At 46.4% G+C, this 19,675-nt stretch overlaps 1 protein-coding gene across 1 annotated transcript in view; it reads right to left on the bottom strand.

Annotated features, from left to right (window-relative positions):
• Positions 1 to 18,086, bottom strand: part of GPC3 (glypican 3) — a gene marked incomplete at both ends in the record, with an annotated part of 154,368 nt that extends 136,282 nt beyond the window's left edge. The window contains 2 exons of the mRNA XM_082289651.1: positions 8,839 to 9,000; positions 17,921 to 18,086. Coding sequence (XP_082145777.1) covers positions 8,839 to 9,000; positions 17,921 to 18,086 — 328 coding nt within the window. The remainder of the gene's footprint in view (positions 1 to 8,838; positions 9,001 to 17,920) is intronic.
• Between the last annotated feature and the right edge of the window lie 1,589 nt (positions 18,087 to 19,675).

Genomic DNA, 19,675 nt, shown 5'->3' with positions numbered 1-19,675 from the left:
CAATTTCAGTTGAGTAGTAAAAAGTTTGACCAAGGCGCTGCTATGATTTTTTTAACATTTTAAGCATAAAGCCCCATGATTGAAGACTAGATTGTCAGTGTCTCTAGAGTGTCCAAAAGTTACACAGCCTTCCATGCACCAGATAATCCAAGAGGCAGTGCCAGCCATACACACCTATGAGGAAAACTGTCATCCGTCCTCACTGTCTGAGTGGTGTTTTTCACAGATTAATATACTTTCACAGTAGAACGAAAGATTATAAATTGCTAAAATTGATTTCACATCAGTGGTGAAGTCAGAGTGAGTAACACACCTGAGGTGACCCAGTCTGCTCAGGGGAACATGAAACCACAGTGTATTGACAGTTTAATTGGCTCAGCAAGAGTTCATTTCCCTCGGATGAAATGCACCATTGGCCATTTTATCACTGTATCTTATTGCTGCTTTAAAAGTGAAGCAGATGACAATCTAGCAAAATGTTTTTGTTACAGAGACAGCCCCTGTCTTTATTGCTGGGTGCTGGCTTCCTTCTCCCTTTCCTTCCCAGCAGATGCAAACTAGCTCTTGTTTGCATTTTAAGCACTTTGCAGGATGAGAATGCCTCTATATATCCTTTCAGGACAAGTGATGGAAGATGCTGCTGTGCCCATTTCTGTACTGGAACTACAAAGGATAAAACACAAATATTCAATAGCACCAAGTAGTTCCATAAATACCACATTCAAGGGTAACATGACATTTAGATCACCTTACTGCAAGCTAAAGAGATGTCATTTGACTGCTTTATAGCGTTGGGAGGCATTTAAAGAACATTAGTACTTGAACATCAAAAGATGACAACTTGGACCTCAAAAGGTATTTACAGAAAACAGCCCACTTGTGGAAGCAGGAGACGAGAAGGAACAGGGAGCCCTCACTCCCTGGTTGTCTCAACTCACTCTCCGACAGGGAAAGCAGGCAGAGGATCGTGTTCTGCCCACGTGGTTCAGAGCAGATGGGACAGAGGCAGCACCACCAAGCAGACGTGGAGGAACTGTAGGAAATGTCACAGGCACTCCAGCAAGGCTGTGATCCTCCTGCAGACCCCCAGCCCAGACACCTCCCCATCCAAAAGGTCTACACTCCCTATGGAGCTGCAGCATTAATTCCAGGGAGCAGCCCCAAGGTGCACGCAGTCAATTCCTCCCTCCCCCTTCAGAAGCAGGAAAGCACCATCCCTTTCCACAGCAGAAAAGCAGCATCAGAGCTGGCAGGGGACAGCACTCTAGCAGCAGAAGGCACAAGCATCCAGGAACTCCTCCACGCACTTTGAACTGGGGACCCCTAAGCCCAGACACCAAATGCAGTGCTTAAAAACTGCTGAAGCAGCACATAGGTAGTTACAAAAAGTCCCTTATTAACCTCCAAGCCTCATTTCACCGATGAGCAGATGGACACCAGCAGTGTTTAATTGCAGGGGAAAAACAGAGGCAGGACACAGGGAGGGATCTCAACCACACACAACTCCCCACTGCTGCACCCCCTCAAGCCATGAAGGCTCCAAAAGCAGGGACTAGGGGGCCAGGAATATCTCCTACTGCACATTTTACTCCTCCACGGACATGCCAGAGGGTTGCTGCTAAATCTCTGCAAAGGGCATAACACAGAATCTTCCTGCAGCAGTCAATAGATGCATGGAAATGTAGGTGGAAGCATGAGAAGCCATCCGTGCGGGGGGATGTGTTGCAGAGCTCAAGGGAGGATGCGGGGAAACAGTAGCAAAAGCCAACACCGTCCCTCCTGCAAGGAGACACCCCAGAGACACATGCCAAGTTCTCCATCAACTATGAGCAAGGCTGTCCAAGATGCACCAGGGTTTTGGGAAATCATGGGGAATGGGACCACTCTGGTACTGACTGAGGCAGGAGAGAGGGAGCCCAGGCAGGAGGGGAGCCCCACACCTCAAGCTCAGCATTGAGAGGGGCACTGAGAGGCTCCTGTGGGGGAAGCCCCATTCAGCATCCCCAGAGCCCAGTGAGCCGCATGCCAGTGCTGTGCCGGCAGTGAAACTTCAGGCAATGAGAGGAAGAAACAAAAGCAAAATCAAAGATATTTCAGAACATCCCTTCCCAGTAGCATGCACTGTCATGCAATACTTCCAAAGCCATGGTTTATGTGGCTCAGGAGGGCAGTTTCATGCCCTAACTCCTGCATGATGGATTTTACAATTCGTTAAAGAAACTCATCAATCCTCAACAGTCATTTTTAATGCCCAGAGCCTTCACAAACTCCTGCATTTTGCTGATCCCCCAATTTCAAATCATTTGAAATTGCTGCTGCTATTACAGCTCTGCTCCTAAAGCTAAGCATTATGGCACACTCCAGACTTCCAGCTTCATATGCTGGTGTAATAAACAGATTAACTGTGATTTATGAACAGTAAGTTCTGGTTATTTGAAAGGAAACATTACCTCCCTAGACCAATTCTGACAGGCAGAGATCTCTCATTATGCAGACATTATTTCCACCTACCCGTAATCATTGGTTTAGACCATAGTTTTCAACCTGGTAAATGTATCACCATAGTTTTCCACTACAAACTTTGTAAATCCAAAGCATCTGGCAGGAAGCCCCACCAAAGGCAGAACACCAGCCTGAATTGACCCAGTGAGACAATTCCTATTTTAAATACAAGATATTAAAAAAAGAAAATATTAAAGTAACAACAAATTAAAAAGCTTTTGGAGAGAAGAGCCACAGTGGAGACAGGTGCACCACAGAAGAATGCAGCAAGACTGCAGTTAGCAGAGGACTAATTAGGAAGAGGAATGGTAAGATGATACAGAGATCTGTTTCTTGAGCTTATTTACTTGTAAAGTCTAATAAGAGTTTTAATATTCTCTTCCAAAAAAAGTATTCATTTTTTGAGTCTACTCCAAAATGTCAGCTTAATATTTTACAAGCCCACAAGCAGGAGCTGACATTTTCACATGTGCTTTCCACCTGCAGCTACTAAACTGACCACCCCACTCAGAAGACTTTCAAGTCCTGCTAAGAATTATTTTATACATTTATTCAGGTAATCCTAATCACTTTCCTCTTGTTTAGAAAAACTGTGCAACCCTGCACACTGGTTACACAACCAAGCCCATCCACACACCACAGCTGTGACCTGTTGGTTTCATCTCCCCTCTGCAGGGCTGGTTCAACTCCAAGACCTCCCAAGTCCCAGCACCTCTCACCTCCACATTCAGAAATAGTTAGTAACTTTCCAAGCTAGAGACTTCTCCCACTTGCCCCATATCACCTCTTCCCTCCCTCCCCACACTAAGCGCAACGATCTGTAGAACAACACAGTGCTAAAGTCCACCCAAGGCTCGTTATTTCTGCCAGCACCAGAAAGACCTTCCTGAATTATCAAAACTTAATTGGCTTAAAGACACTGGAATATTAAACTGTTCCAAATGATAAGAGACAAGCTCTGCTGGGCAGTGCTGGTATCAATAGACCCCTTCTTGGTGATTAACGTGCAAAAGCTCCCACCACACAGCCCATCTCTTCTCATCTAATTGCTGTGTGTATCTTGGATTTACCTGTGCAAGGCATAATTAGTAAAGATAAAATTCTTTGTACAGTTAAACCTCATCAATAGAATAAAAGAAATCTCAGCTCTCTCACCTTGACTCTAAAGTAGTAACAGTGGCTCATGAAAAACTAAAAGCCTTGAAGGATTTGGAATAAGAAACTTGGAGAGACAATCACTGATCTTTTATCTTCCAGACTTCAAGCAGAATCAAGTTCTTCAAAGAAAACCCAATAAAGCCCAGACATTTTCATCATAACAAAATAAATAATTCAGTCATACTTTAGAGGACTCCAACATTAGGATCAGCTATTTGATATATTTGTGGCTTAGGTGCCTCTAAACTGATTAAAGATAACCTGATAGAAGCTTGCAATGTCAAAACTGCCTTCATTCCTGACAGATATGAATGGATAGTGTAAATAACTATAAATAACCAGAATGGCTGCATTTATGCCTAATGGAGGATTTACAGCCTTCAGAGCTGCCTGGAAGGACTAAGAGTTAACAGCTCTGCCTTTATCCTACCACAGCACACAAGGGGAGATGAACTGACATCCTCCCCACAGCACCTGCTCTGCCAGAACCACTGAGGGCCCCATCCAGAGGAGACAAGGAACAGGATTCTCCTACGAATAAGAAAATAAACATATACAGGCAGGTTGGTTGGTGTTGATTTATTATGGTCTTCCTAGAAACCACTGTGAAATACACATCCCAAAAGCCTCTCAAATCTCTGTAGCCCCTGCAAGTTTTCCCCGATACAGCTTTTGTTATTTTCCAGCTGCCATCTGCAGAAGGGAAGACACCATTGTCTTTGAGAAGGAACAGACCAGGCCTTCATTTACACCTACAGGCCTTCACCAAGGGGCCCTCAACTGCAGCATCCCAGTCAATTTTCCAGATTGGGTTACTGCACTCCTACTGATGCCATGATGATTTTTTGCCTTTTTTATATATACTTTTTATATACCCTTTTATATAGCTTTTATGTATCCCCAGTGCTTTTAGCATGCATACCTGTAATTCTTTAAGTCTGATAATTTAGCTTAGACCCAATATTCCATTAAGCCAGGAGACCAAACATCCTGGGGGCCTCACAGTTGGAGGCCAGAAGGCCCTACACTATCCTGAGAAACCAAGGTACTCTCCAGAACACATCCTGTAAACTAAGATAGGCCCATCCAGGGGGATATTCCTTGGGGGGGGGGGGGGGGATATCACACTATTCATTTAAGCTTCTCATTGGGGAATCTTTGATAGATATGCTAATTTGCAAGGTCTATAAATTGTATACGTGATCTATCTATACGTGTGTATGCATTTTGGCACATTCCACCTGAACAAAGTGCACCTTAAGGATCCTTAAATAAATACCAAGGTAAAAAACCCTTTTCCTTTAAACCATGTCTGGCTCTTAATTTTAAGACCAGGGAAAGGCAACACTACCTTACCACCATCCGGCACATTCCCAAAGCTCCAGCAGCAGTGCAGCCCCACAGGAGCTATTTGGGAAGTGGGTGGAAGGAAATTGTGCACCCACACAAGCATTGGGACAGCTCAGTTCAGGGTCAGAATCAACCACATTGTGTATCTCACGATTTATGTCACTGCCAGGAGAAGACAGAGCAGACACTGACACACTCCAACAGCCCCTTGTTTGCACCACATGGAAAAGTCCCTCCAGGATGGGACTGGCATCAACAGAAGAGGCTGCAGAAAGGCAGTAAGAGATCCTGCTGAACACTTACTTGAGCAATCACTTAAAATACTGAAAGCAGTTCTCCCCAGGAGCTCAGTGTGCAGAAGCAGTCCCTCGCAGTCAGCTCTCCTGTTCCTGCTCTTCTCACTTGATTGAGGGGGTAGATTACCAGAAAGTCTGACAAAGAATGGGTGCAGATGCTCCTCTCCTCTCAGAGGTCCTTCTGTGCTTGTGTTGCCATCTTTCCACTTTTTAAAGTGCCTTTTCCCTTGAACAAAGAACTGGGAGGAACATACCACAAAAGCTGCAAGTGAGCAGTTGCTAAAGATTTCATTTTCTGTTATCCATAGAGCAATGTCACCAATATGCAGGGCAAGAAATTAAGTGACCATTCAAAAGCATATTCCCAAGCTTGGGAAGCAGAAGAAATCAGACTGATAAACATGCACACAAGCCAACCCCAGGGAACAGAGTTCCTTAGTGAGGGGAAGGACAGATGAAGAACCACAATGGTATTTTCCTGCTCAAGTTTACCTTTCACAAAGTTGAGCTATTCAGATTTAATATTTAGGAAATCAGTAGAATTCATTGAGGTTTTTTTTTTTGTTGTCATTGTTTCAATAGGAAAAGACTAGATGGTGGCAGGACCAGAAATTCCCCCACTGAAAAAGCAAAGATCTACCAGAAGAAAAAGAGGGGAGAAAGCAAACCATAGGCAAGGTTCTCACTGTTCTCTCCAGAAGGTGAGTTGCACTAACTACTGGTTAGTTTGCATGAGAACATTTAGCAATACTAAATGTCACGTGACAAAAGACAGATGAGCAGTTCTGAGGTGATGGGGTACATCCCAGCTTCAGAGCTGAGAACCCCAACCAGGAGGTGCCCACATGGGCAGGTACCAGCATGGATACACCAAGGGAAAGTGAAAAAACTGCCTGCAAAAAAAAATCCTGGAGTAAGATTTAACTGCAGTCGTGGCAGCCACAATCCATTTTAACACTGTCAAATGCAGCAAGTTTCCAAAAGATTAAATCACTGCTTAAATCATCTTCATATTTTAAAAAATGCCTGCAAGATAAGACCAGATGCTAATTGTACCATTTAAATTTAGTGAATGGAGGATTTTTTTGGTTGGGATTTTTCCTTCTTAACTGCAATAAAGAAAAGGCCCAAGGGTCTAAAACTAAGAATCTAATAAACTTTGCTAAGTGAACATTGTAACAGATAGGCCTGGATGAGATTTCCTGTAAATGCCAGATAATTTCCCTTGATCTTTATCAGCAGAGATGCTGCTCTAGCTTCAGCAGGAAGAAATTAAATTTGGTGCAAAATAATAACATCTGGGTGAGATTCTGCTTGTCAGACTAGCAGTCCCTTTAGATGCCAGGGTAAAAATATTAAAATTAACTCTGAAGGATTTCACATTTGTGTTTTTAATACGAGTGGTTGGGCTGTATTTCCATACCAACACATTTCCCCTCCCTGGAGACAGGTGGAATTATCCATCCTCTGCACTGGGTCCCCAGACTGGGGGTCTGACCCAAAGCAAGACACATTGGGAGCTCTTTTCCCTGCCCAGAGCACATCTCACAGCTGGCACTGCTTTCAACTATCCCATTCCTGCAGTCCCAATTCCCAAAGCCACAGGGAATCTGCCCAGGACCTGCAGGAGATGCTCAGGGGCCGCTCCAATGGTGGTCAGGGGCTTCTCTTCCCTGACCATTCCAGCATCCCCCAAAAAGCTGAGTGCCCTGCACAGCCCCAGGCACAGCCCTGCCAGGGGCATCCAGCACAATATCTATAGCTGGAACAGCCTCTGGCACTGCCATCAAAATACTCTTAAGCAAGCAGCAATCAAAAGATCAGCCTATTTAAAAGTGTTCTTCTACATACTTTCAGACTAATTTTAAAGACAACAAAAGTAAATGGTGTTCAAAGTCTAATGAACCATCCTTCCAAGTCCAAAACGCTTTATACAAGGTAATTAAACTGAGCTCCTCAATGGTTCCAGCTAGGAATTCCTCCTCTGCAATGGGATTGCCAACGATTATTAGTCACGAGCTTTTTCATAAGCAGAAGTGGTCAGAAACTGTTCAATTAAATGCTTTTCTTCCCCACCACCAAGAATGGCAAGTCCACATACCAGGGCTTCTCAGAATAACTTCAGCTTCAAAATCCCATCACAGGTCTCTGGGCCAGGATGCAAATAACAGTTAAAAAAAAAAAAAGGGGGGGGGGGGGGAGTGGAATATAATAAAATCAAAGCAAGGGATTCAGCTGTCTCCAGAAGAGGAAGAAAGTTCAGAGCCAGAGCACCCAAATGCTGTGCACAACCACAGGGTGTCATTCCCACACACAATAAAAACTAATGTTGCAGTTTCTGTCAAATGGGAAGGAAGGAGGCAGACACTTTGTATTCCACCCAGGTTATTCACCATTTCTGAAGCCGGTCCACATTTCCAGTGCCTAGGAAACCACTCACTCATTAGTTTTACTCCATTCTGGTTATTAGAATTGGAACTTAATGGTAACTGCATTAAGAATTACTGGGGGGAAAAAATTTGCTGTTATCCCCTCAGCAATTCATTTGATCTTACATAGAGAAAAACAACATATTAGACTTCATCAGTTAGTTGTGGCCCAGAACAGAGCTCTGCCCTGATCTCACAGGCTTCAGCAGGCCTTGGGTCTTGCTATTAGTGAGGCATAAACAAAAATAAATCAATTATTCTGCAAAAATATCACCAGGAAGGAAAAAAATGCTTGATTGCCCATGACTGCTTTTTTAAACACAGGCAAAACCACCATTAATACAGAATGATGGAACCTTAATAGGACAGCACTCAACAAATAAGCAGTCATTTCACCACACAAAAACCATGGATGGAATAAGTTTTGCTTGTGTAAAGGCCCTAAAAAGATGATTGCAGATTTAAGTGGCACAAACTAGTGTGTAATCACACTAAAAAATATTCCAAGATTCATTTTGCAAAGAAAAAACAAGCAAACAAACAAAACCATCATGCTATCATTAGAAAGAAAGCTGCCCCAGACAGCAGGGCATCAGGTCACCAAGCATTCAAATACCCCCTGGGGCACCAGGGACCACATTTGGGAACCAGCAGCCTCTGCCACCTTTCCCACAGAATAACCAACTTTGTTGTGCAGTGGATAACAATAACAATACACACAGTTGAGGCAGATCTTACCAAGCATTACACTGAGGTGACAACCAGATCATATCCCTGCAACCTGTATTTTGGGACTGACAGAGTCAGACAAGTCAATACTTGCACACAGATTTTAATTCTTGGAGCACCTCAAGAGGTTTAGTCTTTAAATTTCCATTCATTCTTACAGCTGCAGGAATATTTAGGACAAACCCTGCAGAGTAACCATACAGCAAACCAGGTGTATTACTAATCATAAACAAGCATATATAATATCTACAAACACATGATAACAAGTGAACAGAAAGCTTCCAGCCATCTCACTTCCAATTGCCTAGTGCTGAGGAAGAGGAGCAGAAATGCTGTCTCCTCTTGCACGTGACTGGAGCACCCCCAGCACTCACCTTGGAAGACAGCAGCGTTCTGGATGACAAGGAATTTCAGCTCCACACTGGCAGACTGCAGCAGCTGCTCCATTTTCAGGCGGGCGGTTGCCTGGTACTTCTCCTCCATCTTCCTCGAGCAGCACGTGGAGCCCTTTGGGATACATACCTGCAGATCAGTCCCTGGAGAGGCACAAGAAGAGTAGAAAATTCACATTAGGAGGTGAAATTGCTTAGAGTGGAGAGGAAACCAACTCCAAGCATCAGTATGGCCGCAATTACTGTTTGGGCAAATTGATGACATTTCTGGAATTTGTCCTGAGCAAGCAGCTTGGCCAAAGTAGAGGACTGATAAGGCAGAGCCCACATTGCTGAGCAGTGGCCCCCAAGAGCTGTGCTTGCCTGCCAGCACAGTGCTTGCTTCAGCTCCCACACACTCCATGCACTGCTGTGCTGGTGCCGAGCAAAGCAATCCCGAGCCTCGCCCTGCTGTCTCCTGTGTGCCCACAGCACACCAGTGAGGAGTCACAGGTGGGCCGAAAAGATAGAGTGGGAGGTGGAAAACAGAGACAGGATTTGAGGCTCTGTATTTACAGTGAATAGAGCAATGTATGTAGTACATCAAGGAGCATATTCTTGTAATTTGCATGAAGACTTAAAAGTAATTTGAAATGTAACAGTGATATTTGCCTGCAATTTCTACCCTTCTGTATCCCCAACAACCGTAATAGCAGAAGGACACAACTATAATGATTTACTTGGTTTTTTAGTGCTGACTTTTAAATTGTACCACTAATGTCCCCATCCCATGCTTCCTCCACTGCAACAGGCAAAGCTCAAGGCCTATCGCTTCACTTGTGGACATCCCGCTGCAGAGGGACAGATCCTGAGAGCACTGCACAAGGCAAGAGCCTCTTCAGCAGCACCTTGATTCATTCACCAGGATGGGACAAAAGCCAGGGGACAAAGACCAGAGGGACACCACTTGCTCTGGAATCTCCAGCACTGCTCTGTGATGCTAAACTTCTTTTTTTAACATTCCCAAAGCATTTATTCCTGGAGAAAGTATACAACTTTAAGAAAAGTGTTGTTAGCTAAAAATAGATAAAATTTAGGGAAAAAAATAGAAATCTTTCTAGGTTCAGACAACAGAAAATGAAACAAAAGAGCTGGAAGTAGCAGCAAAAAAAGTCTCATCTTCAATCAACTTTTAAGAGCAAACTGAGGCCCCAAACACACAACCAGAGCAACAAGCTCATATCAAAGCAAACAGCTCTCATGCAAAACACATCTAATCTGATGCTGCTCTTAGAAACTGAAACAGCAAACAACAGCTCCATTAAAAACGGCTATCCAGGGTCAAAGAATAGCCAGAACCTCACATTTCAGTGTCTGCCACTCAAACTGCATCATGCCCAAACCAAAAGCAGCTCCCTGCTAGGTTCAGCACTGCCAAGAACCAGGATTAGGAAGCAGTCCCCAGGCCAGTGACCAACAGCCCTGACAGAGTGAAGGCTCCTCACACCTCTCGGCCCTCACTCTGCCTTCCTGCTTGTTATAAAGGGTTTTTTCCTCAGTAAAAGCTACTTTGGTAATTTACATCTTTGCTCTGGAAGGATTATACATCCTTTCAGACTCTTGTGAAGGAGAGGAGACAGGAACCTTTTACGACATCCACTCTCTCCCTAATTACTAGAAAGTGTCAAAAGTCACTTTTGCAAGTGTAGTCTAGAAGAACAAGATTAATATTAATGTCAGTTCAATCATGTGCCTCCTGAAGAACAGTCATGCACAGTGCCAAGGGAAAACCAGCTGTCAGGGCTCAGGAGCAGCAACAGCAGAAATCCTCCTCCCTCCAGCCCTGTCCCTTCCCCTGGCACAGCATGGGAAAAGGAACATGAAACACTTGATCTACAGCACACACTGCATGTGGAGAAAGGAGATTTAACCAGTGCAGGTCCTGCTGTGGCTGAAAAAAAACCACATTGTAAAGGGGGAGAGAGGGGTCCAAACTCCCATCCTGGCTCCCCACTGCATCGGTTTCCCATTCTGCAAAGCAGGATGCCCAACACAAGTCCCTTCCTCAAGCCCTCTGACACAGACACAGAACCACCAACATCTGAAGCTCAAGCCTCAGTGGTTCATGAACTCATCCACCCCAGAGGACCACAGCGACAGGTATTTCACGCATTGAAAAAATAAAAGGGACCAAAAAACCACATAACAGCAAGATACTGCATTAATGAGAGAAGCAGTTATATAACAGCAATTTAAAGAGGTTTTTTAAAGTCAAACCCAACTCAATTTACACTGCAAAAAGGCTTAGCATGGTCTCTTTAACACTACAATACAGCCATAAATTTCTTTTTAATACAAAGCTTATTTCCTCCTACATTTATTATATTAGGACACATTTCAAATTATAAAATAAAAATCCTTCCATGATTAATGGAAATACCAATATAGAAAACCTGAGTGTTGGCAATTAAGAGGTCTCTGCAAGTTAAAGCCAAGGATAGGAAGCAGCAAGGTCATCTATTCACATCCCATCCTTCTTTTTAGCAATTAAGCCAAACTCTCCCCTTAAATAGATTTTTATTTTTGTGCAGTAAAAAGAAAGACACTTGCTGTATCAGAGCAATCACAGAGGAGGAGGAAAAAGCCTGGCAATTAACTCAGCTTAAAATGTTTTACAGAGACAGCCAACTAACACCAATGACCATGATAAGAAATGTCATGGTAAACACAACAGGACAACAGAGGCAGGGCAGGCTCTTGAAAGGTACCAGGGACAAGGTTCTTCTTGGCACAGTGCTGCTACAGAGGGATGAGGAATGGAGGCCTGATTCCCATCTGCCAGCTCTTTTCTGTGTATGGCTTTCCCAGATGGTGAGCTGGCTCAAACACTCCCATCTCCAAGTCCCCCAGGAGAAATAAGGATGGGAGGTTTTGATGCCAGTCCCTCAGGAGCCACAAACCCACCCCGCTGACCTCAGCCCCAGCTGACATGGATGAAACAGAGACAAAACCTTTAGACCTGCAACTGTATTTGGGGTTTATTTGTGCCATTGCTTGAAGGAGCCTCTTCTGCACTCAAGCTGCAGCACCCCCCAAGAGCCCGAAGGGCCGGGGGCTGTGCAAACCATGTGTGCTCCAGAAGTGTGAAGGATGAAGAGACACAAATACCTGGGAACACTCAGCAAGCCCACGGACCAGACATGAGCAATTAGGGTGCCACACGTTTCTGGCTCAAAAAAAAATGCATGGAAAAGGTCCTGTGAGTCATCAAATCATACCTCTGCCTCCCAATCCACCCCTTCTCAGCATTTTATCTAACACAAACACCTCCAGCGATACTCCAGCTTGTGAGATAGCAAAGCCCATTCTGCTGCCTAATGGCCCTTACTGTTAAGACTGTTTTCATCTCCCAACCTACACAACCCCTTTTTCTTAAAGTTTCAAGTCATTACACCTTGTAATGCCAGTCTCAGCCCTTGCAAACAACCTTCTCCTTTTGCTATAAATCACTACAAATTCATTTTCAGAAAGAAAGTGTCCCTCAAATTACTGCAACCGTTTTATTAAATTGCATTTGGATGCTCACATACCAATCTTTGCAAGATTAGTGAGATGATGAGATGCCAAGCACAGCAGCCTGACCCTCTGACACCCAACTCCCATGGATAAGAAGGCACTGGCTGCAGCCCCTCCCATGGGTGCAGGAATGCCAGGCACCATCAGAGCTGTGCCATTTATGCCATCTTGGGGAACAGTAGTGTAAATGCTCCAGCAATTTCGCATACGCTCCCAGCTGACAGAAATAAACTCTAAAGCTGCAGTAATTTCAGTAGCACCCTGCCTCTTCCTCCTCCTGACAGAAAATTTTTACTGATGGACGGGTAGCAGTGACTTTAAACCATTACATTTGACTTTGATGTACAATTATTCCCACAGGTGATTAGTACAGCAGAAGTGAAAATAATTTCAGTGGATTAAATGTCAAAAATTAAAACCCTCAAGATCATCTATGGGGAGTTGTGGACTCCTTCACAAGGCTGAAGGATTTTCCTTTGATTTTAAGCATTCCAGGATAGCTTCAACTCTGTCATCAGATACAGGAAGACAAGCTGTGCACACTGGGGCACGTAAGCCTTCCCACCTAGATCCAATGGCAGCTTAAATCAGATTAACATTCCCCCCAAATTTACCCCAGGCACTGCCAAAATAAGAACCTCTCCCTGCTTAACATTACATTCCTGCAGCCTCCTCCTGTGTGAGGGGGCTCTGCTATGCCACGCAGTGGCACCTTCGCCTTCTGCAGTCTGGAAATGTCAGAGGAGTTCCTCCCACCCTCTTAACTCACCAATTTGTTAATATTACCCACAAGAAAGATGCTGGTTTGGGTCAATTTGCCTCCTCCAATTGTTTTACAACCAGCATCCTGCTTTAAATAGATAAAAGCAGTGACTCAACATTTAAATGTAGAGGATTTCCCCCCAGCTTTTTCAATACTTTTTATTAAAAATTTTTAGATTATGTGATTAGGGGTTTGTACATCTGTCAGTGCCTTTTAATGCTCAGCATTTGGGGGGAGGAAAAGGAAATGCAACTGTTTAGAAACCAGAATCCATATTTAATGCTGATCTTTTTAAAACCTAATTAAAGAGATATAAATTTTAAATCAACCTCATTCAATAGGTGATTTAAGTTGGAACAGTATGGGTACTACATGGGATATTTATTACTGCTTAATTATCCTTTATTTTCTATTCCATCTTGTGTTTCACAAGGCCATCTGACTCTGGATTCCTCCCCTGGTGTTACAATGTTGGCCAGATGATTCTCATGCAAATCTAACACTCTATAAAAACACATATTTTCAAAGAAAACATTACAGAGAAAAATATGTTTTACAGAGCAAAAGTTTCCTCCTAACAAATGTACAAATGTATCAACACTGTCATCAATGGAGTTAACTTTCGGCACCCACTCCCCACACAGATTTATTACAGTCACATGCACACATCCTACAGCCATTCCAAAGACTGGGAAGAACACTCCTCAGGATGTTGTTAAAGTTAACCTCTGGGAAAAAAAAATAAAATTAATGATCTCACTATAAAACCACTGCCTGGGGAAGTTGCTAGATTTTAGGGTTCTGCTCCTGCTCTCTTAACTATCAAGAGAACAACTTGCAGGCCTGAAATAATTAAGAACAGAAAACTCTATTATCTAGTAAACTGAGCTCTTAAAGTACCATGCTTAGCTAAATGGAAAGGCTGCACAGGGAGGAGCATCATTAGTCCCACTCAGGAAAAACAGAATAAAAGAGCAGGAGTACAACGGAAACAAGCTCATGAGCAAAGGCGCATAGAGACCAACAGGAAGAGTTGGGATTTTTAATTTTTAAACTGTACGTTGGCACACACCAGCTGCCAAAACAAAAAAAAAAAAAAAGAGAAAAGAAAGCTTGACATGCTTAGCCAGCCACTTGTAAAGCCTTACACTTCAACTCCAAAAGGTTAATCTCCTATTTTCTTAGGGTGAACCCATATTTGCTTCCATCAAAGAAAAGGAACAAAAAGCTGTAAATAACAACTTGCTGTGGGAGAAGGAAACAGACCCACCAGCAGATATTTCTGTCAAGATAAATATTCCTCAGTTTTCCATTGTCCCAGAGCGGAGACATCCATCCCCTCTCCTCATCCTGCCAAGGCACCAGCTCACCCCTTCCCCTCTAACCACATGCACCAGCATGTGGAGCATCACCACCAATACAGAGAAACCCAAATGGCAAAAAGGAGAGAAAAGCAGAGCAGGAGAAATGGAAATTCAAGCTGCTGTTTATAGATAGGAGAAATTATGCAGAGAAAAGGAAAATGGAGGAAAAAACTAAGACAGGCAACATAGGAAAAAGATAATTTAATTATTACTGTACATGAAGCTACCCCAACACAGAACCACAGGCTGGTTCAGGAGCTGGCATTCAGTCTCATCTTCATCAAAACCTAGGAAAAGCACTCTCCCATCACCCTGCCTTCACTCCTCCCCAGCACAAGATCTCTGATCCAGCTCCAATCAAGATGTTGCCATGAATTACATCCTCCCACCCCTCGGAACAGTCAGCTGCATCTGACAGTAGTTGAGCCATGCTGTTCCCCACCTCTGAGCATGCTCCAGAGTGACAAAAACCTGGTCCCCAGACTGCAGAACCGGAGCAGACCAAGCTTCTCACTGCCTGGTGCATGCCTGCAGCTAGAATTACTCCCAGAACATCAATACTGCTCACAAAACAGCATGACACATCCCTCACATTTATCAGAATTGCCTTTTTTTTTGGTTTGTTTTTTAATTAGAAGTGTGGTCTCTGTCTACTTTAGAGCTCTCCTAGAGAGAGTGCTGTGCCAATGTCCCTCCAGCCCACACACCACTGATGCGGTAAAACTGAGCTGTGGGACATTGGGACATTTCTCCTGTGTGTGTTGCAATTCAGCAGCATTTCCACTACTTAGTCCTTCAGCCACAACTGCTCATAATGCAAACTGGGTCTTCCAGAAACAATTGTTTTCTGTTTGTGACCAAAAAAAAAAAACAAAACAAAAAAAACCAAACCACCAAAAAAACACATTTTAAATAAGTTGTTTAGCTTCAGTTTCTCCAGGTGGTAGGGAAAGGTTCTCAGAATTGATTCCATGGTGATTTGTGGCTGGGAACTCTGAAACTTTTTTTAATTGACAGATGTATGAAAGGAAGAAAAGCAATAAACAGATGCCTGGAAAATAGTCCTTGAGTGATGTTCGCCTATTACAGAGATTTATGCAGCTGCTACTAGGAGAAGCAAGTGCTCTAAAGTGTAATTACCAAACAGAGTCATGCAAGATGGGCCAGATCCAAGGTATAAGCAAGCAGTCATTGCTTTAATTATGATCAAGTTTATGTACTTAGGCAAATGTAAAATCCACTTTCGATTTGATATGTGGGAACTTCATCATCGTAACAAGCTGGAAGCATTCACTTGAAACACCAGCCTTGTTATGAGGTATTGATCCAGCTCCCCACAGGCTCTGCAGAGAGGCAGAGGGCTCCTTACTCCCCCTGACTATCATGGATGTAGCTGGGGCTCACAGGGGAGCAAAAGCACAACAGAGAAACCCCAGCAACCTGAACCCTGCTGGGATGGGAAGATACCAGGGCAAAAACACCCACTGTAATCACAGCCAGGCCAGGCTACAGGATGCTACTGGTTTCTGGGGAAGGACCAATCACATTGCAGCATGGCAGCCGCAGCAGCACCTCAGTACAATGGGAGTCATCCTCCAGGAACCTGCCCACCCCTCGATCACCTCCCTGGAGTATGTAAAAACATACTCAGTAAAGTTACTTAGGAATCAAAGCAAGAATTTCACTGACTTTCAAAAGAAACCTTCCCTTCCTTCTGACAAACAGAATTTGTCAATTCAGTGGTGATAAGAGCAGCTCTTTCCCTTTCCTGCAACTCTTCATGCAAACATGTCACTGGAAAGTATTTCCAGTGCCTGTTCCTTACTGACCAGGAGACCAAGGCCCTGTGGGACAGAAAGAGATGCTGTTCCCGCAGCTAGTCTGAAAGGACCATTAAGTGTCAAAATTTATGTGAGACGGGAATGTAGGTAGTGACTGGAAAGGTACACTCTCACTTACGTCTAAACTCCCTTTATATCTCTCACAGGTCTTGCTAAGCTGAGGCATTGCTACAGTCCTACAGACCACAAGACTTGGGATTTGCACCAGCAGCCACAACATCTTACATTCCCAGCCCTGGGCACCCCATTTTCCCCCTTCCTCTCCTGTGCTGCAGCACATCACTGCTGAAGGAACTCTTGTGTTTCTGGCCTGTGCGACACCAAATGCGAGAAACGTAACTCAACACATCGTTATTAGAAGCAGCCACTGCTGGCGATGATCTCATTGCACCTCCCCTGCCTGTCACATTTGCCTGTTACCTCTTCCTTTTCATACTTTGATCATAAGCTTTTCAGGGCAGGCGTTCTCCGCTGCGTATTGAACCCAACACAACAGCACCAAGCTCTCCAGACAGCTCCATAACGCAGCCATCAAAACTGATCCGTTTGTGTACATATACTCCCAGCACACAGCCACCCACCCGGAGCAGCCGACATTCCCTAGCTCCCAAAAAGCTGCAAAAGATCCTTTAAAAGGCAAAGAATTCAAGTATTTCACTTACATTTTAAAATAGGAATGAGGCATATATACAGAAAGCAGCCTTGCTGGGCGTAGGTGGTGAGGCAGCCACCTGTAATGGGAACTGCAGAGCAGAGTAACACCTCTCCCAAACCTATTGCAGACTCCCACTGCGCCTTCACATCCCGCACAGCACCCGCACAGCACCCGCACAGCACCCGCACAGCCCGAGGCAGCCGCGCTGCCTCTTTCCAGCCCCATCCCCTGGAGCTGCGGCAGACCCCGGGCTCGGGCTGGGATGAGGGTTTGGATGCTCTCCGAGCAGCCTTACAGAGCGGGATTGCCTCGGACCCTGGCACACCTCGCGCTGTGGAAAGCAGCTCTGGCGGACCCGGGACCTGCAGAGACGTGACGGGCGCGCGGAGCCTCCGCTCGCCGGCCAGGACACCGCGAGCTCCCAAGGACCTCACACCGGACCCCCGACAGCGGCATGCGAGGACGGGGCCAGCTGGTCCCTCCAGCAGCGCCGCGGCTCTGCCCGACAGCTCGAGCTCACCTCGGCCACCCGGGGTGAAAGACCGCCCTGAACAAACCGAGCGCAATAAAGATTAGCTCTCCAGCGGGTTCCCATTACCGCGACGTAATCACAGGCTTCGTGTTATCCCCATATCCGAAGCGCCGAGCCCGGCGGTCACCGGCACGGAGCGTCCAGCAGCCCCTGCCGCCGGGGGAGAGGAGCTCCTCGCGGGAGACCGGGCAGCCCGCACCCGGCTCCGCAGCGTCCCGCAGCCGCACAGCGACCCCCCGTCCGCGGCCTCGGCCCGGGGCGGTGCAGCCGCTTCGCCCCGCACCCGAACAGCCCCGGGTGAACCCCAGGGAGGGGATGACAGCCGGCTGGACACCACGGAGAAGGTGATCTCACCTGGCACGGGGCCTTCGGGGACCCACTTGGCTCCGGGCTGCAGCACCTGGAAGGCGGTGCGGACCGGGAGGCAGGCGGCTTCCCCCGCCGGCTGCGCGGGCACCGGAGCAACGAGCAGCACGGCTGCCAGCAGCGGCAGCAGCAGCGCTCCGCTGCTCCCCAACATCCTCCCGGGCCACCGGGGCGCTCCTCTACGCGCTGCCAGCGGGCATCCCCGCCGTGCCGGGATGCGCCGGGCCTGGGAGCAGCGGAGCGAAGCTCAGCCCCGCTGCTGGCTCTGGGGGCCCCGGCCCCGGCCCCGCGCGCGCCGCCCCGCCCCGGCCCTGATTGGTGCCCGCCCCCCGCCCGCGGGAAACTCGCCCCGCGCGCGGCACCGCCCCGGCGCTCATTGGGCCCCGCGGGGCTGCCCCGCCCCGCCTCGCGCCCCTGCGCGCGCTCCCGCCCGGCACCGGCACCGGCGCCGCTGCGGACGGGCGCGGGGTGCGCAGCTCCGCGGGCTCACACCGCGCTGAGCGCTGCTCCCGGTGCCCTCTCGCTCGCTGCCTGTGTGGTGCAGACCCTGCGTAGCTCCGCGCGCGCACCTGGTGTGGTATGCGGGACGCGCGGTACCTCGTTCGCACGTGTTGCTTGAGTTCATAGTGCTGCACTGCGAGTGAATAGAGCGTCTCTTAAGCCCTCGCCAGCCCCGGCTGGGGCTGCAAGGAAGAGCAAAGTTCCACACACTGCACCAAACCCTTCCCTTAAGGTGGAGGGACGGAGTGGGATTCACCTGGAAACCCTGCCATGAGGCGGGAGTGGTGCTGAGTGCAGGGCCATCAGCATCACTGAGCCCCCCTAGGGCACCACTGAAGTCTGGATAGCCCAGTCTCCAGAACACTCAGGAGTGCCACGAGTCTGGGGTGCTGTTGGGTGTGCACACGACAAATCACCAGGGGAGCTACACTGGAAACAGGCAGCTTTACACGAGCAGGTTGTATTCTTCCAGCAAGAGCATTTCTGCACCACTTTCCAGATGGAGTTCTTGGGAACACCTCGCTCACTGAGCTGAAGGTCCCCCGGGGTCTAACAGTCTTGGTCAGATCCTGTGTCTACCAGCTGAAAGGACATTCCAGCTCCATCTCAACCAGCAAAAGACCGTAAATACCAAGATTGCATCCTCAGCTGGAAGGGGCCCATACTGCTCATCGCTCAGCAGGCAGCTGTACAAAAGGAAGCAAGAAGGTGGGGTGAGGAAAGGCTCTATTTAAAACAGCAAGGACCACGTATGAAAAACTGCCAAAACAGTGTTTGCCCAGGCAGTCTCCTCACTGCTCGCCCCCAGCCTGCACCATGCACAGAAAAACAATGACAGAGCAAGTGCAAGCAGAAGAACAGAAGAAAAATCTATTAAAAATTTCCCATGCAAATGCAGGATCAAATTATTGCTAATGGCTCACTACCAGCTCTTTTTCACTCTGAAATTTTGAACAGGGATGAAAAATGGAAGTCCAAACTGTGTATTTGTTCTAGGAAAATGCCTGCCAGGGAGAGATTGTTAAAATATATTATGGATACGTGTCTAATAAGCTGGAATGTGCAACATGTCTCATTGGTTAATGGATTGTCGGAGCCTGTTGCTGTCCACAGACTGCACTATTTATTATCCCTTTATTGTTTCTATTAAGCATGACTGACAAAATTCCCATTAACCGGTCAGCAAAAAGTCCCGCTTTGCAGGAATTCAGAGAAACCCAGAAATTTCATTTTGTTCAGAGG

This window comes from Coloeus monedula (genome assembly GCF_965178545.1).
Source record: "Coloeus monedula genome assembly, chromosome: 12".
Classification (NCBI taxonomy): domain Eukaryota; kingdom Metazoa; phylum Chordata; class Aves; order Passeriformes; family Corvidae; genus Coloeus; species Coloeus monedula.
The sequence above is the reverse complement of the archived record's forward strand: the minus strand, read 5'-3'. Positions and strand labels throughout refer to the sequence as shown.